The 23,067-nt window shown below is 44.9% G+C and overlaps 1 protein-coding gene across 2 annotated transcripts; it reads right to left on the minus strand.

The window, feature by feature from the left end:
* Positions 1 to 1,709: 1,709 nt before the first annotated feature.
* LOC139001214 (epidermal retinol dehydrogenase 2-like) lies at positions 1,710 to 18,959 on the minus strand. 2 transcript variants are annotated; one of them, XM_070402941.1, is made up of 7 exons: positions 18,679 to 18,953; positions 13,250 to 13,596; positions 9,322 to 9,453; positions 7,047 to 7,146; positions 4,928 to 5,072; positions 3,984 to 4,109; positions 1,710 to 2,028 (listed from the first exon to the last, which is right to left on the minus strand). In XM_070402941.1, exons 2-7 carry the CDS (start codon positions 13,580 to 13,582, stop codon positions 1,938 to 1,940), a joined length of 927 nt encoding a protein of 308 aa, XP_070259042.1. In that variant the 5' UTR covers positions 13,583 to 13,596; positions 18,679 to 18,953; the 3' UTR covers positions 1,710 to 1,937. The 2 variants fall into 2 exon arrangements, with proteins under 2 accessions (XP_070259042.1, XP_070259043.1); XM_070402942.1 differs by lacking the exon at positions 3,984 to 4,109 and having other exon boundaries at positions 18,679 to 18,959.
* Between the last annotated feature and the right edge of the window lie 4,108 nt (positions 18,960 to 23,067).

The following is a 23,067-nucleotide window of genomic DNA, read 5'->3' on the forward strand; positions in this document are numbered from 1 at the left end:
GTGCCCAAACCTGGCATACAGCCCTTGTCTTTTAGCCTTCCATTTCTTAAGGCTTATGTGGGCTCTTAATCATGGCATCATTAGGGTTAAATTTCAGATGGAAAATTGTATGAAACACATGCTGAGTACACTTGCTCTCAAGTGGTATTAAATCACCTTGTTATTTATTAGCCTCTAGAATGCTCTAATTTACATGTGGTCTCTCCTCCTAGGGGTACTTCAAGTAAATCTGAATTTGTTTATACGATTTTATGGGTACTATAAAACCACAATTGAATTTCAGGCCTTTGTAGTCATCCAGCCTTGCAAGATGCTCTCCAATTAGAAATAATTGCTGTTAATGCTGTTATGAGTGGTGGATGCCCACTACACCCAGACCTTTGTTCTACTAAATCCCCTAAGAGTCTCTTCTTTATGCTTCAACTAAATAGACAGGCCCCTAGAAGATACGCTTTTGGAATTGTAATAGAGGAGCAATATTGTGCCTCTCTGTTAATTAACCTTGTTAACCAAGGATTTGGAACTTCAGTTGGTTAGTCAGGGGGCCTTTTGATCCTCTCAGTACACATCTCCAGTCGAGTAGGATGTCACTCTTGTGAAATAAGATGCCCTTTCTTCTTTGGCACATACCAAACAGCTTTATTATTCTCTGAGTAATGATGCAATATTCCTCTTTGATGAAATCATGTGTATAAAGTGCTGAGATTCGTGCCAGGCACAATAAATATTAGCTATCATTTTTATGATCACAAAACAAGTTGTTTTTTTTTTTTTAAAAAAAAACTTTCTGAATGGAAAGGAAATACAGGAGCAGCATTGTCGGAATTCTATGGACAGCTCAAGATAAACCAGTCCACAGTGGACTCCAGACTCCACATCCCTATTGCTCTAAGAGCAACTTACCCCCAAGATATTTAAACTCTTTTCTTTGGACTCTCACAGGGTGACCCAAGGTACCTCTCATCCTTTCCTGTTCCCCACACAAAAGGAAGTCAGAGACAAAGGCTGCTGCTTTTCTTGCAAGGCAGGTGCCCCATCCAGCCTGGGAAGGAGTTCCAGGGTATGGTAATGACCACATTTTGCTTAATCTTCCTTTTATGGTGAAATCTCCAAAGCATGCATGCAGTTGGCCAGTTGATTAAACTGTAATGAAGGCAGCACTGATGAATGCAAATGCATGAAATAGTCCACCCTATGGAAAAACATCTCAACATGAATCCCAACTTGAAATACTAAATGAAACTAACCACATGAATGTGTCTTCTGGATTAATAGGTAGCAGTTTCTCTAATTCAGAAGAATGTCCTTTTCAGAGTGAGACGCACCCATTCTTTGACCTCTTTTAGGAAGAAAAATGTGGTTCCATTCAGAGTTTGATGTAGGGTTGATGCCCACCAGGGATTTCAGGGAATGGACAGTCAGGCTCCCTCACAGCGGCCCCCGATGTACCTCCAGCAGGAGGTACACTTGGCACTTACTCTGTGAGCATCTGGGGCATGTAGAAGCAAGCATTTGTGTGGCTGCTTTGGAAAGATGGACGGGAGGCTGGATTTTTCTACACCAGGGAGCACACAGAGGTTCAAAAAGGTTAAGGTGAAGAGCAAGGTGACAGGACATCTAGAATTGTGTCCTCTAGAAAGAGGGCACCCCCTCTAAACACTCACCATGTGAGAGGGTTCTCTCTCTCTCACGTCTACTGCAAGCAGAGATGACAAAAATGAGCTGTTTTTATTAATAATAAATAAAAGCACTCAACAAAAAAGCAGATGGCAACATTATTTTCAAAAGTATTGGCTGAATATTCCAGTCCAGATAGAACAACAAGAATGATACTTTTCGTCTCCAGATATATTCTATCAGACAAAAATCCTTCTCTTCATGGAAATAAGCAGTATGTAATGTTGGGTTTTAGATGACATCAGCCATAGAGTTGGTCTTTAGTTCTTCTTCTTTCCAACGAAGCCATCCATAAAATGGAAGGCCCCCACATATTCACCTATGAGCAGTATCAACTTGGTGGGCAGGATACTAAAGAGAAAACAAGAGGAAACTTTCTCGGTTATCATTCATAAAAGCATCCTTACAGCACAGCTGAACAGCAGTGCCACCGACCTGTCGCAGAAGAATTCACGCATGCACACATTGCTACGCACGCCCCAGTGTCACCCTGGGCTTGTCTACAATGTGGGAGGACACCAGCCCAGGGTTTCTAACCCTCCCTTTGCTTTATTTACATCATTCAACTGACTTCTCACGTCCATTTCCAAAGCTTCCCTACACCATGTAATGATGGGCTGGAAGCAGGGACATCTCGTGGAGTCAGCTGAGCCTGGCTTGAAACCCAACTCTGTCATGTACAATGTCATCGCAGGCAAGTTACTGAGCTCGGGAGCCTCAGTTTCTTCCAGTGTAAAATGAGGTCATTCATCTTTCTTTCTGGGCCTACTGTGAGGATTAGATGCAACAGCTCCTCAGATGGCTGGCAAGTTCCAACTAAGACTGTTCATCTTCTCCACCCCCACGCGCCCCTCCTGACGGCGCACTCTGACCCTGCGGATTCTGACATTCACATTGCAGAGCGAGGAGAGGGGCAGTAAACAGAGCAGGCCCAGGAAACCTGACCCCTGAGCTAAGGGTGGGATAAAGTAAAGAACCTGTGCTCGCTGTCCCTTGGGGGGCACCCCAAGAAACCCAGGAGGTTTCTGCCCTCCCCAGCTTCAGATCTCTAGTAAATGGTACCTTTTCCAGGAGACCTCCCCTGAGTACCATACTGAAAACTAGACCTCAGCCTGCATCCCCGATCCTACCACTCTGGAATTTCCTTTTCTTGCTTCATATTTCTTTGTTGCACTTAGGACCACCCAGCATACCTTCTCTTTTACTTTATTATTTTTTGTTTGTTCCCTGATCCCTACCCACTAGGAAGATAATTTCCACAAGGGCCAGGACTCTTGTCTCTCTTATCCTTTGCTGTAACCCCCAATCCTAGGGTCATCAGCAATGCATGGCACACACTAGGCACCCTCTAATACTTGTGGGATGTTTGAAGGAGTGTGTGCTGTTAACCCCCCTCATTGAACTTCTTCATGCTTTCAAAGCCTTCTCAGGAATTATGCAGACCCCCCTCAATCCGGGATTTATAAAAGTAAATATCAACTCTGTAATTATTTTAAAAATTAGAAAAAGTAAATCCCAAGTTCTTTACAGTTGGCGTTAACTTCTGTTAGGCAAGCGGAGGCACTGTCCTGTGAACACGCACGCTGGCCAGTAAAGTCATTACATTCACTCATTCACAAGCTGTAACAAGCACTGATTTCTACACTGTAAATGAGGAAATTGGACCTGGAGAATGAAGGTCATGTTCAGAGTCAGAGGCTTAGTACACAGCGGGATTATAACTCCAGATTTCAATCTCCTTGCCATAGACCCTTTTGCCCCACCCCACACCTTAGCAGTTGTATCAGTCACCACTCCTGTGCTAGGTGGAGCCTGAGGACATGAAGGTATGGAAGAATGATTTTTGGTTAATTGTATAAAGTAGATACAATTAGCTAAAGAGAAAAGACTTTTGCTTATGCAGGAAGGGCACCTCTTTTTTTTTTTTTTTTTGGTCAAGCTCTTCCTTGGAGCTGAAAACACACAAGAGTGAGCAGAAACCAACTGGCATCTGATCTCCAGGAACTGACGGCTCAGTGGGGAGGCAGACGATAATGCAAGATCTCACAAATAAGTGTGCCGTGCAGCGGTGAGATGTCTGAGGAGGCCAGGCTCAGCTGCTAGGAGCGTATGCATTGAAGCCGTTGGGGATATTCTGGAAGGCCAGGGAAGGAATGCTTCATCTAAGAGGGGGCACAGTATGTGCAAATGCCCTGCACTGTTTCCAGTACCGGGGACTCTGCGGGTGAGGCTTCTCCTGGAAGGATTTGGGGAAAGTTGTTGATCGGTACATTAGAGAAGTCATAGAAGCTGACTGATATTGTTACCTTTTTAAAAACATCAGTATGTATATAAACTTTGGTATACACAAGTACACTTTTTCTTGCAGGATAGCATCAACTATCTTTCTGACTACATATTCTGGTTCCAGAATCGGTAACAGAGAAGGACAGCTAGGGGGTAAAAAAGAAAAAAACAAAAACAACCAAAATTAACAAATTAATAAAAACAGTTCTTGCACATTAAGCATAAAAAGACTGTAAGACATTATCATTTATTTGCTTCATTCCCTCCCAGATTTTATCTACTTCTATATTTACTCCCTGATTATCAACATGGTAATAACTGGAATTTGAAATGGAAAATGATGATTCTACTGAATACACTGATGTATAATATGCATATAAGTAAAACCACATTAAAGAAATGATCTATTAGTATAAAGCAAATCTTTGAAAAAACGAATTTCCTGTCATCTCCATGAGATGCAGAATGGGGAGTTTGTGTCCCTTTAAGTGATTTTCAGTCCTTCTGTGGAATCAGGGATGAGGGGAGGAGGGAGTTGGGTGGCAGAAAGGGAATGTGATTGAGTGCTGGAGAGACAGGTGAGCAGATCCAGGCTACAGGGCGGCTTGTGAGTGAGACACAGCTTTGATAAACCATTCACATTAAGCCCAACATCTCAAATATAAGCACATCTGAGTAAAAAATAAATCCTGAGACCATTCATAAATCATGCTGAATCCGAGAGAAATACATTTTTAAACAACTTTAAAAAAACAGTTAGAAAAGCCCAGCTGAGTGGCTCAGTTGGTTGAGTGTTGCCCTGTGCACCGAAAAGTTGCCAGTTTGATTCCTTCTCTAAGTATGTCCTGAGGTGAGGACTTAAAAAAGTAAAAATAAAAATAAAAATAAAAAAACAGATAGAAAAAATAAAAGAGGCAATTATTTTTTAAAATGCAGTTTCTTTGATCTTACAGGTTATACTTACCCAGTAGTACAACCTTCAAACATTCCAGTGTTTATAAAAAATGGGCACACAATAGTGGTTTTGATCCCCTTTATTTTCTGGGCAAATAGTTCGAAAAAAATAGATTCAGCAAATCCATAGCCTGCAAATTTACTTGCACAGTAATCTGAAAAAGACAAACAATGCTGATGTACCTTCTGAAGTTTTAAAAATGGCATTGCATTAAGTCTCCTCATAACACTAGCCAACAGAAAATCAGACGACGATTTCAGAGTTCTTGTTTTGTGTGTTGGTCCGTTCCGACTGGAAGAAGTGCAGAGTGAGTGGGGAGGTACACGGTCACACAAAGTTCAGTTGATAAGACCGAGTGGATGCTGGAGAGCCTCCTACAGTCACACTGCTAGCTTTTACTTCCACGTTATGAATGGTCAGACATGTGCTAGCTGTTATATGGGGCACATGGCATGTGCATCTAGGCCCAAAGAATTTCAACCCAAATGGGGCAGGAAGGTGCATAAAAGAGGAAATATAGTAAGCGATGCAGTAGGCTAGACAAGAGAGGGCAGCCTGGGTCATGATACTCGGATCAAAGTTTCTTCCAACTCTAATTCTTTCTCCCACTTTCAGAAGAAAAACTAAGGACTCAGTAGCTTGTCCATTTTGAGCTTGCTGTCTTCAGTCACTCTCACTTCAAGTAAACACCTGGATTTTCAATCTGCTGCATGGAAAAGTTTGGAGTAGAAAAGGCGTGTAGATGAGCTCCTCCTTCCCTTTGCCTCACACAGTCAAACAAGGTAAACGTACTTGCTCTGTTCAGAAGCGGCTACCACAACTGGCAAAAACCAGGAAATGAGTGCCAGGCGTGGGGATGTCAGGCCCACTGCTGCTCAAGAAGGCAGGTAAGACCATAGAAGGAGGGAGGGGAGAGGAGTCCTGACCAGCTTTTAGGATCATCTGAGTCATTTGGTACAAATGCAGCTCACTGAGTCCCTCAACCCTGGAGACAAATAACACCCTTGGTGATTCTGATGCTGGGGAGCCAAGACCCCCATGGTGGGATTTACAAAAGGCTTATGCTTGTTTCTAAGGCCAGCTGGGGATGGAAGAATCCTTCTTAAGATAGAGAGATATGGCGTCAGAAAAAAGATTAACAGAAGCTGTAAATATACCTGCATTATTTCAGAGTTTCATCATTTATCAGACATATAAGAGAGAGGTAATGCTAATATGTGATGATTTCTGAGAATGACAGAGTACAGGGAGATGTGCACAGACTGATATTTTGGGTGACTGGTGGTTCTGGGAAACCTCTTCACCTAATTGAGATGAACTGGGCCTGGACTGGTACTGTGAATCTTGGATTAAGTGGCTCAGCTCCAAAGCATCAGGAAGTGCCCCACGGGAAGGTTGGCCAAAGTTATCCGAGTATTGCAGCTAGGGCTTCTGATGCCCGAGTCTCAGGGATCTGCATCAGTACACGGAAAGTTGCTCCTAGGGATGCCCTGGTAGGGAAGGACGAGACTTCTGCTCCTCCTGGAGCTCCCTCCTGAGTTGGGTTGCCTTCACTGAAGATCTTGGCCTCTCTTTTTGCCCCCTCCCCACTGCTAATGACAAGTCAGCTGCAAGGGAGATGGAAGTGGCAACCACTTCCTTTAAGTCTTCTAACCAGTGGAAAAGCAAAGAGGTGAAGTTTAGGTTTCTTGGGGTGGAGAAATTATCTCCAAACTGACAGCAGGGGGAGACTTCAGAAGGCAGAGTGGTCGTCCTTACCAACCTGAAAATAGTACCAGATGAATTTTGGGGATGGTGACTATGCTAATCACTTATGTAAAAACAGTCATCAGTAAGGTGTCTCCTCTCTCTCTCTCTCTCTCTCTCTCTCTCTCTTTCTTTCATTTTTAAACCCAGGGGACTACATAAGACCTAATGATTCCAAAGGGCATACTTCAACTTCCGGTAGGTATATCTGATGGGCAGTTTTGATGCATTATGTAGTTCTCAACCACTTCCCTTATTAAATATACTTCTTAATTTTTTATCTTTATTATTGGTGCATCAGGTCAATGCTGATTACTCAGAGCTATTATGTAAGTTAGAGCTAGGGAAAATGTGCAAATGTGAAATATTACACTTTTCTTACCTGCCAGCCCATTTACTCCAAATAATCCAGCTGAACTTGAAATGCAAACCAAGTGTCCATGCGAATTAGCGATCATAGCAGGTAGAAAGGCTTTATAAGTCTAAGATGAGCAAAGTAAAACTTTTAATATTTTATACCACATTTTACTCTTTTTCAGATGTTTATATGATCATTGTGATTAAAAAAATTTTTTTAAGCTCATTAAAATACCTGAAGGCACTGCAATATAAAAACTTAAGTATCTGGAAAGTAACCATCTTAACTTGTTTCACCTATGAAATCAATATTTTCCTCATGGCATACCAATATTATTACAAATAATTTACTCAAACTTACATTTTGCTCATATTTGATTTTTCAAAACATAATATTAAGATAATAATTGAAGCAATACAGGACAATCTTAGTTGTGGCAGCCATAATCCAGAAAGGAAAAGATATCATTATTTAGATTACAATCAAGAATAAGATTATTTAGATTTAGATTGCTCTTTTTTCCCTGGGATCATATATGAATTTCAAATTTTTTTGAACAGTGTTTATAGGACACGCTGCTGTTGGCTTCAGTGTAAAAATATCACTTTGTTTTACGTTTATCTCTACTTCTTTGAACAATAGTTTCTTAATTTTGTTCCATGTCACAAAAGAGAATATCTGTTAAAACGAGGGGACGGATACTATGTTTGAGGACCACAGAGCACCTTCACCTTTGATATGGGATTTGGAGAAAGAAGATAAAGGAAAGAGCAATGAGCTTTGGGAGAAGATGTATTCTGCAACAGAGAAATAATTAACCTATACGAATAACTGCATTTTATTTCATAAATTTATATTTCCTATTTGTTTCCTAATATAAATATATATGAGAAAAAGAATCTCTTGTAAAAGTCAACCAACCTCTGTTTGTCTGCATCATAATGAGTTTCAGAGAGAACCCAACACTTACAGAGAGAAGGAAAATCAAAACAGGCAGCATAATAAAAACTGTGGTGTCTGCTCTGAGGCACTTCTCCCTGGCAACATTCCCCTTGGGAGCCCTGTCACCATGTGCTCTCTGACCCTCTAGCAAGTAAGTGCCCACTCTGTGCAAGTACTTAAAGAACGTACCTGGACTTGCTCAGAAAAAGGGTACAGAGAGGGCGTGAGGGGAGGTCAGGGCCAGCAGGGGAACATCAGTATTTCAGGAACACGTAGAGAAAGTGGAAGAGAAAGAAGAGAAAGAGGAGACCGTGAAAGAGACCAGGAAAGCAGAGAGGTGGGGAAAGAACATGAAAGCCCCGGAGTGGAGATTTTCAGGGACACTGTCTTTGTCTTTCTTCTGACGGGATATTACAACTTCATTCTAATGCAGCAGAGGGCATTTGGGACAAGACAAGTCACTTGCAGTAATTCCTGAAGGAGCATGGTGGCCACTGAGTTCTGAATCTTTCCATCTTTCTCCTGAAAACTAAAGAGAACCCCAAGAGTACCACCATGGCATTTTTGGTGAAACTAGGAGACAGAAAACCTACAGTCTCTCAAAGCTGTGCAAGGAGAGTTGAGTGGAAAGTCCACGAGGAGAGTTGTGAGAATAATGGAGGGGATCTCAGAAATCTCCAGCAAATAATCGCTCTCAGAAGCAGAGCTGGACAAGGGAAGGATGAGCTATGAGTGGGGTGGGAACAAAATGGGCTCATGTGCTGGGAGAGGCAGAACGAGGGACCGTGCCTGGCATGGGGCGGCCTGACATGACTGGTCTCAGCTACAGCCAGGAAAACACAGTGTCTGAAAGTGGGCACATGGCTGTGCCCCTTGATCTCCACAGCACGCAGTCACCAGGGTTAGTGGTAGAAACCTTTCTTTCCCTGGGTGTGTACTGAGTCAGGAGACCGAATGTTTCGGTTTGCTCAGAACAGATCTGGTTAATGTTGCTTATTCAGAATGCGTGCTTCCACTTTTTTCAAAAGAGTTGCAGCTTAGGCACATGATAAGGTCACCCTGGCCAAGTCTAAGTGCTGTCACTTGCTGTGTAGCCTTGAGTAAGTCTTTTAACTTTTGTGATTCCTTATCTCAAGGAGCTGTTTTAAGGCTCATGCCTGAGGTGCCTAGGGCAGTGAATAAATGATAGTAGTACCAGGAGGACAGTGTGTCTTTGTAGGATTCCCTGGCGAGTTCTGGGAGTGTGGGTTGAGTTGGATTGGGAGAAGATGACTGGGTAGACCAGGATAAGCTAAAATTGAGAAGACTGCACTTTATTTAAAGGCTAATCTTTGTCATGAGAAGAAAAAATTATTACCCACAAATGTGCTTTGAAATTCACATCAAAAGCCTTTTCGATAAGCTCATCCGGGCAGTCGAGGAATCTTTTGCCTGTTACGATGCCAGCATTGTTGATTAGGATGGAAATGTCACCAACTTCTTTTTTAACCTGAATTGAGTAACAAGAGCAGCACCATCAACGTAGTAATTTCTTATATGATCTAGGTTTAATTCCCCCCCAACTTAAACCTTGTTAAGAGACTGAGCTTATGCAGTCTGGAAACAAAGCATGTTTTATTTCCTTTGCTGAGTGTACAGTGCATCAGCGATCCAAGTCTGATGCTTTTCTTTTTATTTCTTCTTCTCCTTATGATAATTCCAACAATGCAATGCTGCTTTCCTTCTACATTTAGAGCTATTCTTATATTTGGTGAGTAGTAACTTTGTTCTATGCTCTAAGAAGCATATAATTTTAATCAATGTGATGGGACATATGCCCTTATTGCCATCTATATATATAAAGGCTAATATGCAAAGTGTCCCCTCGGGAGTTCGACCAACTGGCAGTTCGATCACTCGCTATAACATGCACTAACCACCAGGGGGTGGCATGGAATAAAGGAAGGTCCTGGTTGGCGGTTGGCAGCTGGCAGCCGGCAGCTTGGAAGAAAGGCCCCGGCTGGCAGGGCCCTACCTGTGCATGAATTTCATGCACTGGGCCTCTAGTCCTATATAATAAAAGCCTAATATGCTAAGTGTCCGGTCGATATGTCATCTGTTCAATCAATCAAAGCATAATATGCTAATGATATGCTAAGGCTGCTCAACCTTAGCATGCTATGATATGCACTGACCACCAGGGGGCCGACGTTCTGACTGGTAGGTTAGCTTGCTGCTGGGGTCCGGCCAATCAGGACTGAGCGAGACAGTCTGGACATGCCCTGGAGACCTCCTGCTGTCCCTCTCCAGCTGGCCAGCCTCCTATATCCCTCCCTGGCCCCGATCGATCATGAACTGATGGGGTCACTTGGCCTGGCCTGCACCCTCTCGCAATCCAGAGCCCCTTGGGGGATGTTGGAGAGCCAGTTTTGGCCTGATCCCACAGGCCAGGCTGAGGGTCCCCACTGGTTCACAAATTCATGCACCGGACCTCTGGAGTCATATAAATCAAGACCTAGCAGACACAGAGATGGGGTGGCGTAGGGAGTGAATGGAGGAAATATGATATTCAGTATATCCATGCTTTCAACACACATCATGGTTCAGAACCTGTCTATCCTGTTTTCATCAACTGGCTGGCTTTCTTCTCCCTCCCCCAAACTTTTAGGCATAAGATCTGTGAAAGGAGGAACAAGTAGGCCATATTTGCTACGATGACACTGGGCCTACCGTAACTTGAGTGGTCATCCTGGGATGAGAGTAAGTTTGTGTTGTTTTATAAGGGGCTCAGGGGTAACATCTAAGGGAAAACGCAGCAGATCCTAATTTTATACTTAGTTTTCTTTCTTTCCCCTTCCTTCCTTCCTTCCTTCCTTCCTTCCTTCCTTCCTTCCTTCCTTCCTTTTTTCTTCTTTTTTTTTTTGGCATTCATTATTCTTCTTTGTTGTAAGAATGTGGCAATAATCTCTTCAGCCCTGGGTGACAACTCCAGGAAGACTTGCACATAAGCTGTGCCCACCTTTTGAATAGCCACACTATGACAACAAGAACCCACAGGTGTTCTAACTCCAGTGTCTAACCCAGTGTCTAACTCCACACTGCTCAGGATGGCTGATTTGACTTTTCCACCACTGTAAGTCATAGTGGGCAATAGGTTAAAGTCAACTTCTACCAATGACCATGTGGTTTAAAAGATGAAGCAATCCTGAAGTTTGACCTTGGACATCTGGAATCAGTAATAAACCTTAAAAAAAAATCACTGATACTACAAATACAAACACACCTCATTTTTACAAATAAGGCTAGACCGAACAGCAAAACGATTACAACTCACTTTATTGAGTGGTCTGCAACTGAACCCTCAATGGCTCTGCAGTATGCCTGTAATGAGGTGGGTTTTTTTTTCTGTTGAACCAATGCAGTCAATTAGAGGTATGCCAAGCAAAATTGATTATGAGTTGGCTTGTCTAAGGCATCACGGTTATTAAATATACAGTTAGGATACTTCCACATGCCACATTAAGGGTAAGTGACAACTACGTAGCTCCAGGCTGGTCTTGTGTTTACTGTTCCAAATGACCTCTCACCCAGGATGCCAGGTATGAAGGTTGGACTTTCAGTGCCAACTATGCTCTAGGGACACAAGCTTTCAAGGTGATTGGGGTCTCAGAGGAGATAAAACACTGTCAAACTGCTCTGACAATTTTCACCTGGATCACTCCTCTATGGCATACTTTGTAAAATTTCTCTGGTAGCTTCCCTCTATCCAGAATAAGAAGTGGAAGTGCTTGGTTTATAAGGTGGAAAGTAGTTTGCTTCTCCTGAATGCAAAAGAGCATATACTTAATTGTCTACAAGACCCAGAAGTAAGAAAAGTTGAATAATAGGCTAGTAAATGCACCATGTTTGACCATTTCTGAAGCTGAGCATTTTGGGCAGAACTAAATTATGGATATGGAGCAGAGGGAACTAATTATTTATGAGCACCTCATATTAGCTTGTTCCACATCTGAAGATGTTGTGTTTGAACACAAGCCAGTTATTGCTTAAGACTTGACAGGGAAGTTATTTGTAATCAGTGTAAGTCAACCTGCCAGGTGACTCGTGCTTCAAGGACAAAGGGCTGAATTTGTGAGGTCAGCTCTGAAAAAGACACAACTGCTCTTTGCAGGGTAGTCCCAGCATGAGCCCTGCTAGCTTGTCAAGTTTGGGTCTCCAGACTGTTCTGGGCAGCCTGTGATTGGAGATGGTAGAACAGATGAATAAAATGTAAAGACAAACTCAAACGCAAGTCACAAACTCACTCAATGGCCAGTGACCTGCAAACCTTTCTACTAGTTTTGAGCAGAGAAGCTGTGCAAAAACTTTCCAATGTAGTTGCTGTGCAAGAGCTTTCCAATGTGGTTGCTTGCTTGTCACAAGCTGGTCTAGCTCCTCCCTTCTCACTAAATGAGGGAACCCTGGGAGTCACAAAAGAAGTGGCCCTGGAGAGTGATGTGTAGAATACTCGTGCCAACATGAAGACAGATTAATCCTTAATAAGGAAAGGAGACAGGCAGCAAACAAGTAAGTTCCTCTACGAACTAAGAAAACCCTACCATTGGCATATTGGAGCTTTGGTTTCCTGAAAGCGTCCTAAATATGTGCATCTCTGTCATCACTAAAGGAACAACTGAGGTTAACAGTCTTTGGGATGAATAAAATATTCTGATTTTTTCATGACAACTTCGGAGAAATACACATGCAAATCAAAGGCATTGTGGTGGAGTGGAAATAGCTGGATTTAAAATTAGACTAACTATGGGTTTACACCTGGCTTAGTCATGCAGTAGCTCTGGAACCCTGAGCGGGTTAATATATCTGTGCCTCAGTTTCTTCATCCTCAAAGATGGTGCTATCACCTATCTTATATTATGATAAGGGCCAGCACAGTCAGTATAGAGTGGTGGTCAGAGTACCTACTCAGGAGTCAACAGGTCATGTCCCAGCTGTCGCTTTGCTACTTACTATCTTTTTCTTAGGTAAGCTATTTACCTCTCCTAAGTCTTGGTTTTCTCATTTGTGAAATGGAGGTACTAATAGGCCTTACTTTATAGGATTATAATATACAATACATACAGGGTGCTTAACATGGTGTATTGCAAAAATTCTAATTCCCACTCCCCCCAAATTTTTAAATTAAAGGAATGCTGGAGATAGGCAAATTGGCACCGAGAAAAGCAAACAGAGAAAGAAACTGATGTATTTCCAAGTATTTACATAGAGTTCTTACTACCCATAGCAAAGAGTAAGCACCCAAAATTTACCTGATCGGCCACTCGATACACCTCTTCCTTTCTACCGCAGTCACAGGTATAGGCGTAGGCTCTTGCGGCTCCGGCGTCCCGAGCCATGTTGCACGTCTCCTCATTCCCCTCCTTGTTGATATCCCAGAGAACAAGCACAGCCCCAAGGCGGGCAAATTTAAGGGCTAAGAGCCTTCCGAGTCCACTCCCAGCACCTGTTATGAGTACGATTTCACCAGCAACGTTCTTCCGTGGCTTTGGGATTAAGGTAAAAATCATAGTCTCCAGAAGACTAAATACTGATTTTCCTAAGAAAACGAATACTTTCTTTGCTGACTTCACGTTGGGAGCCATATTCTGACTGACACCTATGAAGACAGACAGACAGACTCATATAAAGACCTAGGCGTCTACTCCCTCTGTGTTTGCTTGCTACATGGAGCTCATACTTCCTGAAATAGTGAAAGAAATTGAGAAGCGTGATTTAAACATCTCTCCTGGTAGCAGACTCTGAACTTAGAAAAAGGAGGGGGCCCACCGGGACTGGATCTTGGCTCAGCACACATCTGCATGCCCACTCAGCTTTGTTCATGAACAAATGTTCATTCACCAGGAACTGTAACTACACCCAAATTTAACCCAAAGAAGACGTTCATTATTTCTCAGAGTGAACCTTTTCTCCTAATAATCATGAGTCCTGTGGGCTGATTTATGTTCAAAGTCGTGACCATATCAAGCTTATGACATAACTGCTACATCTTTGCTTTTATTGCTGTCTCCTTTTAGATTCATGTTTTCTCATTTGCATTGTTGTTCTTAAATTATGTGTCACTATTTAAAATATGAGATTCAAGAGAAAAATGTAAAACCCTATTTGCATAATGTATTTTAAGAAGACTAATTAGACCTTCTTAACCAGTGGTTCTCAACCTTCTGGCCCTTGAAATACAGTTCCTCATGTTGTGACCCAACCACAAAATTATTTTCGTTGCTACTTCATAACTGTAATGTTGCTACTGTTATGAATCGTAATGTAAATATCTGATATACAGGATGGTCTTAGGCGACCCCTGTGAAAGGGTCTTTCAACCGCCAAAGGGGTTGCTACTCACAGGTTGAGAACCGCTGTTCTAAACCTTTTCTGATGAATTCACCATCAGCTCTGGGCCCCTGCGCCCTATCATTTACCACTCAGACCTAATGGTTGTAGGACATCAGTGAGAGACAGGTCTGGATTCCAGTCCTGTCCTACCCCTGCCTGGCTGTGAAACCTGGGGCAGACTCCATAGCCTCTCTGGTCGAGGTCTCCTCATCTCTACTTACTGGTCTGTGGCATAGAGTAGTTTTGCAATGAAAAAAAAATGTATGTCACGTGCTTGACCCATGCTGGCTCACAGTGCTTTACAAATGTTATGTTTTTCAGATTCATGGTGCTGCTCACCAACAAGGTGAAAGAATAACAAATCTCCTCCCGACAAGCGCATACTGGGCTCCACACTTACATCCTGTTATCAGTTACTCGTTCGCACTTCAGTGGAATGAGTTTATAATATGCTTTAATAACAACCCACTGAAAAAAAGACAAAGGTCTGATTTCCTCCAGGATGAGAAGATGTGTTTAGCAGGGGGCATGCTGTGGTGGGGGTGGGAGGTTGCCCTGAGTGGGGAGCTGTAGAGAATAGACAGAGGAGGGCAGACAATGTCCATTAAAGAATAGCAGGTTTGCCGAAACCGGTTTGGCTCAGTGGATAGAGCGTCGGCTTGCGGACTGAAAGGTCCCGGGTTCGATTCCGGTCAAGGGCATGTACCTGGGTTGCAGGCACATCCCCAGTAGGAGATGTGCAGGAGGCAGCTGATCGATGTTTCTCTCTCATCGATGTTTCTAACTCTCTATCTCTCTCCCTTCCTCTCTGTAAAAAATCAATAAAATATATTAAAAAAAAAAAGAATAGCAGGTTCTCACTTTGCAGTTTGGTTGAGGATAAACTAATTACTATTAATGACTATGAGTGGATAGAGTCATTTATAGGAGGGCTTGGAGCGTGGTTGAACCCTTCAGAAATTATTGTGACCAAAACTGTAGTTTCTTGTGACTGAGGATCAGAAATAACGTGTATGTGGTTTATCCAAGGTCCCTGTGCTAGCTAATGCAGGGCCAGATGTTCATTTATTATGTTTGTTGAGCATTGATGCTGGGCACTGGGGCTGAGGGAATGGGCAGCCTCCCGTGTTCTCTGGCCTGGTGAGCTAAGGATCTAGTTGAAGAGATAGACATTAAATGAATAAATAGAGGGTGTCCCAAAATTCACGTAAGATTTGCAATTGAATTGAATTGCAAATCTTGCGTGGATTTTGGGACACCCTATACATCAGTGATGGCGAACCTTTTGAACTCGGCGTGTCAGCATTTTGAAAAACCCTAACTCTGGTGCCATGTCACATATAGAAATTTTTTGATATTTGCAACCATAGTAAAACAAAGATTTATATTTTTGATATTTATTTTATATATTTAAATGCCATTTAACAAAGAAAAATCAACCAAAAAAATGAGTTCGCGTGTCACCTGACACGCGTGTCATAGGTTTGCCATCACTGCTATACATCATCACAATCCATCTATCTCTCTCTATAAAAGCCTAAGCGACCAGATGACCATTTGACCAGTCACTATGATGCGCACTGACTACCAGGGGGCAGAAGCTCAATGCAGTGAGAGCACCGCTCAGCTGACTGATAGGTGCCAGATGCTGGGCTCACAGCTGGCTCCTCCTGGGCCGCCTACTGCTTGGTGTACTCTTATATCCCTCAGGGGATGTTGAGCTGCCAGTTTCGGCCCTATCCCTGGGGATCGGGGGAAACCAGCAGTCCAAACCGGCTGTCCAACATCCCCCGAGGGGTCCCGAATTGCTAGAGGGCACAGGCCAGGCTGAGGGACCCCACCGGTGTATGAATTTGTGCACTGGGCCTCTGGTAGATTTATAAAGAAAAGTGCAGGGAGCTATAGAGAATAGAAATTAAATTGTGGTCAAGGTCGGAAGCAACAGGAGGGATTTGCCAGGAATGGACATTTGAGTAGATATCCATATGATGAATGGTGAGAGGTAGACAGATCTGGGAGAGCTCACCCAGTAGAGGGACAGAAGAGTTTAAGCCTTAAGGTAGGTTTTACCTGTGTGACCAGGGAATAAGAATGCTGGCAGTGAGGGGCATGGGTATTCTGGTTAAACAAAGAGTGGTTTCTTCTGTGGCACTCCGGGTTTCACCATCCTTGGAATGAAATGGCCTTCACACTCTCTGGCATCTTTGTTCAAATTTATTTTCACAGAATAGCTTGGATAATTGCTTGGGCATCCCAGGCCCTGCAGGACTTGGAAAGAAGGTACCCTGATGGGTGAACAGCGGTATTCAGACTCTTATATTAAACTAGAGGCCCAGTACACAAAATATGTGCACTCAGGGGGTTCCCTCAGCCAGGCCTGCAACCTCTCGCAGTCCGGGAGTCCCTGAGGACAGTCGGACATCCGTAGCGCTGCTGCATAGGCAGGAGAGGCTCCCACCACCACTGCTGTGCTTGCCAGCCATGAGCCCAGCTTCTGGTGCACTAACCACCAGGAAGCAGATCCTGCATTGAGCATCTGCCCCCTGGTGGTCAGTGCACGTCATAGCGACCAGTTGTTCCACTGATCTGCATAATAGCCTTTAATTATATAGGACTAGAGGCTCGGTGCATGAAATTTGTGCATGGGGCAGGGAGGGTCCCCTCAGCCCAGCCTGCACCCTCTCCAATCCAGGACCCCTCGGGGCATGTCTGACTGCTGGTTTTGGACACCCCTCTCACAATCCTGGACTGCTGGCTCCTAACTGCTCACCTGCCTGCCTGTCTGATCACCCCTAACTCACCCCCCGCCTGCAGGCCTGGTTGACCCCAACTGCCACCCCTGCCAGCCTGGTCGCCCCATGCAGCCTGCTGTTCGGTCGTTTGATCGACCCTCACTGCCCCGACTGGCGCCCGGGTTGCCCCACGCATCCTGCTGCTCGGTCATTTGGTCACCCCTCACTAACCCCCCTCCCAGCCTGGTTGCCCCCCACAGCCTGTTCGGTCATCCGTTCAGTTGCGATAGACGCTTAGGCTTCTATATAGATAGATAGTCATGGGGTGTGTACCTGCAAACCTGCAAGGATGAGGGTCAGACTTTCTACAGTAATGTGACACCCCAGGCACCCTCCCCAGGCAGCAGCCTAGGCACTGCCAACACTCCTTCCACAAGAAAGCCAATACCAGGCCATCCATGCCCCTTTTAGGCACACCACTATGTAATTCCTAAGAAAAGCTATAAAAATTAAATAAGTTAATGCAGGTAAACTATTAAGGAGTGTAATATAGTTATGCGGTCAATACCACCACATATGAAACCTTCTGGGGGAAAAAGGAGGTCCTCATTGCCCTCTCAGGGTGCATAGGTTGGGGGTGGGATAGGACAAGAGGAGCGGGGCTAGATTTCAGGGCCTGCCAGGTTACAGGCCTTGGTAGAACAGTGATAGGCACATAACGGCAGCAAAATAAATATCAGTGAGAGCTATAACTGGTGTTACTTCTAGCATGTAAATTAGTGATCCTTGGATATACCAATTAAAAAATGGCTATAGTAAGTATGCTTACAAACAAAAGTAAAGCACTAAACTATAAAGTTCCATTTTAGTGTAAAGACTCTTCCTTACTTAGGAAATGACAGCATATTAAATGTAATCAGGCTGGCCCTGGCCGGTGTGGCTCAGTTGGTTGGGCATGGTCCTGTGCACTGAAAGAAAGGTTGCCAGTTCCATTTGGGTTGAGGCACATGCCCAGTTTGCAGGCTCGATCCCCGGTAGGGGGCGTGCAGAAGGCGGTAGGTGGCGAGCTCGCGCTCTCTCTCTCTCTCTCTCTCTCTCTCAAAATCGATTAAAATATTTAAAACGAAAATTTAAATTTGATCAGACTGAAGACTTCTTTGGTGTCTCCATCCCATGTCCTAGCCTTCTAGTCCAAGCTGAACTAAGCTGGTGCAATGGAAACAGGTGATTTATGCTTCACAGGCCAGGGGGCAGCAGCAAGGGGGTCCCGGTAAGGGGGCGGGTGAGGGGCCACGGGGGCGTTGGGGCGCTGGGGAGGGAGAGGAGGATGCATGCAGCAGCAGAGAGCTGGGCACCCAGGCTGAATGGACCGAAGAGGGGACCAGGGAGAGAGTCACCCTGCCCTCTGGTTGGGGAAGGAGGCAAGCAGCTCACCCCCGCGGGGCTGGGTGCCGCCTGGCCTCCGATGCGGGGCGCTCTTTCAGACTCGCCCCGCGCTTCTTCCTCGCCCCCGCCCGCCCCGCCCCCCAGCACTGACGCCCCAGGCTGGCGAGCCTCGGGCGCCACTCCCCCTGGAGGTCGTGCCCAGTCCCTGGACCCGGACTTCGCCAACTCACCGGGGACACGCTGCGCGCGGAGAAGCCTCTTCGTCCTCGGGCACCGCGGCACTGGCTGGCAGCCCCACGAGGCTCCGGGATTTATCCCGGCACCTGCTGGAGACCAGGCCGGAGGGCGGGTCGGCCGCGCCCCCGCAAGGGGTGGGGCGGGCGTGGGCCCCGCTCCTTTCTTTTCTCCCCCGGCAGCCCGAGAGAGAAGCTGGAAATTAGGTCGAGAAGACCAGATGCGCGCGCCGGGCGCCAGGATTTCAAACACAAAACGCACCCGCGGATGTTCAAGATTCCCAGAGTTGGAAGGGCCCCACGTGTTTCCAAGCACAGCCCAGAAGCCGGGAACCCTTGAGTTAGAGAACAAAGAAGAGGCGGGTGCGGGAGGCCGTGCGGGGGAGGGAGCTAGTCCTGCCGGTGCAGCCGGCCGCGCTGGCCTCGGAGGCTGAGCCCGCCCGCCCCGTCTGACGCTTCCATCTGGGATCAAGGTTATCAGCTTCCCAGGTCCCGTCGTGGTGAGTAGTGTGGGCGTGGGAGAGCCTCCGGCGGCGGGTGCAGTGAGGGCGGGAGTGGGTGGGGCGCTAGCAGAAGACTGAGTGGAGGGCGAGGGGAAAGTTAGTTCATCAAGGTGAGGGTGAGAAAAAAGAGAACAAGTCAACAGTGCACTCTGATCCAATTGGTATTGGCTAGTATTCATCTTCTCTGTGTACAAGGATCCAGAAACAGCAGTGTCACATCTGCCAAGAAAAAAAGATAAAAATCACTTAACGTTAGCTAATCATCTAATATAAGCAGAGCTCCCCATTGCACGCTTGTAAGCTCGTAATAGAGGGTGGAGTTTGCTGGGTGGCATCAGGAGCAGAAATATTTAATGATGGGGTATTGAAGGAAAAACGGGTTGTCAGGACAAGATTGCGGTTGGAATTCACCCAGGGTTGGGGAGGATGCATAGAAGTGACAAGTGGTGAAGTCTCAGAGGAGAGCAGTGTTAGGCAGCCTGTATCTGGGACAGACCTGGGTGTGTGAGGACTGCACATAGCTGTGAGAAGAAACAGGTGAGTGGTCTAAGCCTGGAAAGGGAGGTGCGGGGGAGAGCCTGGAATGTCATTTCAGTATTTAGGAAGTGACTTGTATTCTGTAGGCTGTGGCGAGCCGTGGTCCGATTGGAAAGTGAATGGGGCAGGTGTGTGCGCGCTGATTTCAGTGTGGGCATGCCTCTGGGAACTTCAGAGTTTTTTTTTGGGGGGGGGGGGGAGAAGGGGTAGACATATTCATGAACTGCACATGTCTGGATGATAGACATGCACCCTCGGTGCCCCTGTGCATAGAAGAGGGGCACCTCGCCAGGATGAGGAGAGGTAGCGGGGCTGGAAGGGCCTTCCAGACTTCAGAGACAGACTGGGACAAGGTGTGGAGGTGAGCAATGCCTGGGAATGAGAGTGACTAAGACTCGGAAGGTTGGGTAATGGGCTCCAGGCTGTATAGCCTGCCCGGAAGAGCGAACATTACAGAACAACGAGCCTTATGTCATCTTCATGGTTTCTCTGAGCAAAATCCTGGGCTCTCTACTTCCCGGTCAGCAGCTCAGAGTAGACCTCAAGAAAGAAATCTCAAGCATTATTAGAAATCTCATTAAAACCAAATATGAGTGCAGAGAAGTGGGGTTTCACTGATGATGTAATTAAAGGATCTGAACTTGAGCCCTGCTGTTTGGAGAAGGCTCCACTTTGACGTGACATGGGAAAACTCTTGACCACAATCCTGAAAGCTAAGAAAATATTTTTAAAGGGTCCTTTGTGGCAAAGGCCAGGAATAGACAATTAATTTGTGATGGAAGATGCAGAATGGGCTAATGAATTATGAAAAAGATGCTCAAACTTCATTCTTAGTTGGAGAAAACAGTTCTAGTCTTCCAAGCCAATAAATGTTAAAAGAAAAAGAATGGCTTCATACAGGGTTGGTGTAAATTATACATTTCTAGAGAGCAAGTATCACCCATTCCACCTGTCAGACTTTATCTTTACAACAAAATTAGATATCATTTTAATTTCAGGAAGGGAAACTGGTCACCAGGAGTCAGAGGTTGGAAAGGAGACTTAAAAAAAAGATTAAATTTTTATTGTTGAAAGTATTACATATATCCCCCTTTGCCCCCATTGACTCCTTCTAGCCTACCCTGTCCCTGCCCCAGTCCCTTAACACCCCATTGTCTGTGTCCATGGATTATGCATATATGCATACAATTTCTTTGGTTGGTCTCTTTCCACCCACCCCCCACCCACCCACCTTCATCTTCCCTCTGGGATAGGAGACTTTCGACTATTTCAAGCCATGGCAATGTATTACTCTTTCTAGAAATAAGTATATTAATAAAAAATAAGTTGATTATTAATTTCTAAGAAATATGTGTGCATGGAGTGCTCTACAACCATTTTTTATAAAGTCATGTTTTTCAAGGATATAGGAAAATACTCTGCACATAGTGTGAATTAAGAAAGCTTAGTATAAAACTAATTATGTAATATGATGCTACATTTCTATCACAATTTTATTTATGTGCAACCAGAGGCCCGGCACATGAAAATTCATGCACTGGAGGGGGCGTCCCTCAGCCTGGCCTGCCCTCTCTCACAGTCCAGGAGCCCTCAGGGGTGGGAGGCGACCTGGCAATCAGGGGAAGGCGACGCCCCATCACACCTCTGCTGCTGCCACTGCCGGCAGTGCAAGCCTTGGCTGGCCCTGGTTACCTGAGCCTTGGGCAGCCCTGGGTGGCTGGGCAGCCAACATCCAAGGCTTGCCTGCGCCTCGAGCTGGCCCTGGGCGGCTGGGCAGCCACCATCTGAGGCTTGCCTGTGCCTTGGGTGTCAGCTGGGCAGCCGCCATCCAAGGCTTGCCTGCACCTTGGGCTGGCCCTGAGCGCCTGGGGGGCTGAGGGGACTGGGGGACTCTGGAGGCAGGGGGCGGGCCTAGCCTTGCCTCATGCCTGCCACCCCAGTGGGGCTGAGGGGACTGGGTGCCGCCATCTTGTGGCTGTGGGTGCCACCATCGTTGAGGGCGTAGCAGTCAATTAACATATTCCCTCCTTATTGGCTGTGGGCACAACCATCTTTGTGACGGCATGAGGGTCAATTAGCATATCCCCTCTTTATTAAATAGGATAGGAATTCTGGAAGTGAATTCACCAACATCTTAGCATTTTTAATTATCAAGTAGTGGAATTTTGGTTGATTTTACTTCTTCTTTTAGTATTTTCCAAATTTTCTATTATGTGCACATCACATTTTGATTTCATAAAAAATGTTTTTTAGGACATACAAAGACATTTCCATTAAGATGACAGACTGAACATTTATATCCATTTTCTTCCAAAAATCCCACTGAAATGAAAGGGAAGATAAAAAAGTGTGACTAAAAACATAATAGTGCTAGAAAGAAAGGGACTACCAGTCAGGACTGACTAGAAGTTGGTAAGGAGATGGATCCCATTTCCAGAAACCAGAGCACAAGATACCTTAACCCAAAACACTCCCCGGGAAGGCTCTACAGAAGTGAGTCATTCTTCCCAACACAAACCTGGAGTAACTCCTACTCAGTAAACAAACACAAAGAGTGGAAATAGGACATGGGGCATCCAGATGGAATACGAGTCTTGACATAAAAAGACAAAACAATGAAAGTATTGAAATAAAATGCAGGGAAATTATTTTGTAATTTGGGGCTAGGCAAGGACCCCCAACCCCCAGCATATTCATTTGACTACATAAAAATTGTCAACTTCTATACAGGGAAAAAATGCGTAAGACAGGCAACAGACTAGGAGAAAATATTTTCACATAAAGAATTGAAATGGAAAATTAGCTATAATTTATGGAATTTCTATAAACCAATTTGAGTAAGGCTGTAGGAAAAATGGGTAAAGAAATACACAGGCAGTTCATAGGCAAATGACTGAAAAGATGCTAAATTTCACTGTTATTCAGGAAAATACAAATTGAATAGGCACATTTTTGGGGGGTTCATCAATATTGAGGTATTAAAAATCAGATATAAATCCAGGAGTGGGGAGGGTGTGGGGACACAGGCATTCTCAAGTACTGTGGGTGGAAGTGGAAGTTGGTGTATTCTTCATGGAAGATAGTTGGGCTGCAGCTATCCTGCCTTTTGACTCTGCTCTTTCACATGTAGGGTTCCAGCATAGGAATATTGACATCTGTGCAGAAAGAATTCTCATTGGAGCTTTTTTGCAATCCGCCCCCTCCCCCCAAAAGAAAACAAATAAACCATAGAAACTACTTAAATGCACATCTATTCCATTAACCATGGTGTAATCATATAATAGAATCCTATGAAGCTGACAAAAAAATGAATTTAGAATTATAGTTACTGGTAGGAAAAGGTCGA

This window comes from Myotis yumanensis, unplaced genomic scaffold (genome assembly GCF_028538775.1).
Source record: "Myotis yumanensis isolate MYYU_CA2020_CCGP unplaced genomic scaffold, mMyoYum1.0.hap1 SCAF_182, whole genome shotgun sequence".
Taxonomy (NCBI): Eukaryota; Metazoa; Chordata; class Mammalia; order Chiroptera; family Vespertilionidae; genus Myotis; species Myotis yumanensis.

Bases quoted from the DNA above. Each gene is read 5' to 3' on its own strand.
- LOC139001214 (XM_070402941.1), bottom strand. From the start codon at position 13,582: ATGGCTCCCAACGTGAAGTCAGCAAAGAAAGTATTCGTTTTCTTAGGA. The intron at 7,147-9,321 runs GTAATAATTTTT...TGCTCATCTTAG, and splicing joins ATTTCAAAGCACATTTGTGG to ACTTATAAAGCCTTTCTACC. The intron at 4,110-4,927 runs GTAAGTATAACC...TTTACCCCCTAG, and splicing joins TTTGAAGGTTGTACTACTGG to CTGTCCTTCTCTGTTACCGA.